This window comes from Impatiens glandulifera, chromosome 2 (assembly GCF_907164915.1).
Source record: "Impatiens glandulifera chromosome 2, dImpGla2.1, whole genome shotgun sequence".
NCBI classification, from domain to species: Eukaryota; Viridiplantae; Streptophyta; class Magnoliopsida; order Ericales; family Balsaminaceae; genus Impatiens; species Impatiens glandulifera.
The window spans coordinates 1,933,566-1,935,553 of NC_061863.1; the positions used below are offsets into that span (position 1 = coordinate 1,933,566).

The 1,988-nt window shown below is 34.7% G+C and overlaps 1 protein-coding gene across 1 annotated transcript; it reads left to right on the forward strand.

The window, feature by feature from the left end:
• Positions 1–661: 661 nt before the first annotated feature.
• LOC124928024 lies at positions 662–1,605 on the forward strand. The gene is made up of 4 exons (XM_047468548.1): positions 662–754; positions 838–892; positions 998–1,139; positions 1,212–1,605. Exons 1-4 carry the CDS (start codon positions 688–690, stop codon positions 1,287–1,289), a joined length of 342 nt encoding a protein of 113 aa, XP_047324504.1. The 5' UTR covers positions 662–687; the 3' UTR covers positions 1,290–1,605.
• The last annotated feature ends 383 nt before the right edge of the window (positions 1,606–1,988 follow it).

Sequence of the window (1,988 nt, forward strand, 5' to 3'; positions counted from 1 at the left end):
AATTAAAAAATGAAAAGGTTATCAGGGGTATAATTGGAAAAAATTATAAAAAAAGGTTAAAAAACAAAACCAAATTTATTGAGGTTAAAAAACAAAATAGTTAGGTTTTTAGGGTCATATTATCAAATTTCCCTTTCTATCTATCTGTCACTTGATCATCATCTCCGATTCTAAGAATGATTATCATCTTGCATATGAAATAAGACAATGAAGCTGAACATCATCCATCGGTGGCCTGGGAAAGAACTAAAAACCCTTTCCGCCTCCGTCTTCCCACTTCCGTCTCCCATCGCCTCTGGATTTGATCCCGACAAAGTCCCCATCTTTCCCTCAATCCATAGAAGAAAAATCGATTCCAAATTATCAAAAAGGCTAAATAAAGTTGTTCGTAGATAGATCGAGAGATGGGTCGAGATCAATAATCCCCTTGAAAATGGATGCGCGATTCCGGTATGTAGTAGACGATCCATACTCTGATGCCATAGACATCCACCGCGTCGAAGTTTGTAAGAGTAGTAATGGAAGATTCTTCAATGCTGCAGTATTTCTCGCTGCAGCATCTTCTTTTGCCTTCCACCTTCCTACACTGGTAAATGCTTTAATCACTTTCTGGATTTTTACTTCCCTTTACTAGATTTTGTATTCATTCTGATTTCACAGGTAAATGAGAGATTGATTCCTCAACCTATGTACTGGGTCTTCCTATTTACTGCTATTTTCATTCTTAAATGGGTTCGTCCTAAGGTTGTTAAAGGTAAACATATGCGGTAAGTAAGTAAGAAGAACAAAACCAGTAGCTTTACTTGTTTGATTCATTTTGTCAATCAATGCCTATAGAATCTGTTGTGATAATGCCAGCTTTTGGAATCCAACATGAAACCCATTACACCAGGTATATCATATCATATCATATTCAACTAATACTAAAAATGAATACTTTTGTTCATTTACAGTTTCGAGATTCTTTAAAAAACTTGTGATCTAATTCTCTGGGTAGGGGAAGAACTATCCGTCGATTCATTCCCATGCACAAGATTCTAAAACCTGTTCTTGCTGAATGTTTAACACCAATGACATGTTATTGGACATTGTCTCTGCTTATGCATGGTAGGGAGGAAGAGCTTATTCTGGTTTTTAAGGTAAACTGATGATATGTTATTTCTAACGAACCTTCTTCTTTAATTCTCATGTTTTCCATTCACATTATCTAGGACCTACGACCCCCAGTGGGAATTTTGGTGCCGGTTTGGAAGGCTTTATGTGCAGCGGCGACATATACTTGTCGATGAGCTATCTATCATCTGATAAGCTAGTGTCATATTACCACCCTCCATCAATCTGACATAATTCCTTGTTTGAAAAAGATAGCCATTTGCCCAAAACATAACAAGCAATGTAACTTTGATCATATTGTATAGAGACAGGAATATCTTAGGATAGCAGCACGATTTCAGCCTATAAAAGAGTGATTTTGAGTGACTTCAAAAATGTAAATTAGTCTACTTACAAACCTGAGTTATATTGAATCATTGTATTGTAACTTTTGTTCATCTAAGCATTTATGAATTGGGTACATTTTTCTCTTGAATCAAGTTCATTTCCTGGGTTATTCTGATGAAGAATCTGCTTTCTTTTGCTGAACAAATAATGGGTTGTAACTCAGTAAGTAGTACATTATGCCAATGGTGTATCTTTGTCTTACTGGGAAATTACCATTCCTTTCTGAGAAAGATTTCTTATACAGTTTGGATTATTTGATCTACTTTTATAAAAGTAAAATATCCAGTAGTTTGGTAAATGTTGTGTATAAGATCTGAAAAACACTAATTTATCTTAAGAAGCATGTATGCCACATTTTGGATATTTTCATTTAAATCTCACAATTTGGAGTTTCTTATTGTTAAAATTATATAAAACGATGCATTAACGGTTTCAAACGTCGTTAAAAATAAGCTCTTATGCATAAACAGAGACAATGTCCAATAAAT

Excerpts from the sequence above, each read along its gene's own strand:
- LOC124928024 (XM_047468548.1), top strand. The coding sequence starts at position 688 with ATGTACTGGGTCTTCCTATTTACTGCTATTTTCATTCTTAAATGGGTT. Across the intron at positions 755-837 it reads TCGTCCTAAGGTTGTTAAAG|AATCTGTTGTGATAATGCCA; the intron begins GTAAACATATGC and ends CAATGCCTATAG. Across the intron at positions 1,140-1,211 it reads AGCTTATTCTGGTTTTTAAG|GACCTACGACCCCCAGTGGG; the intron begins GTAAACTGATGA and ends CACATTATCTAG.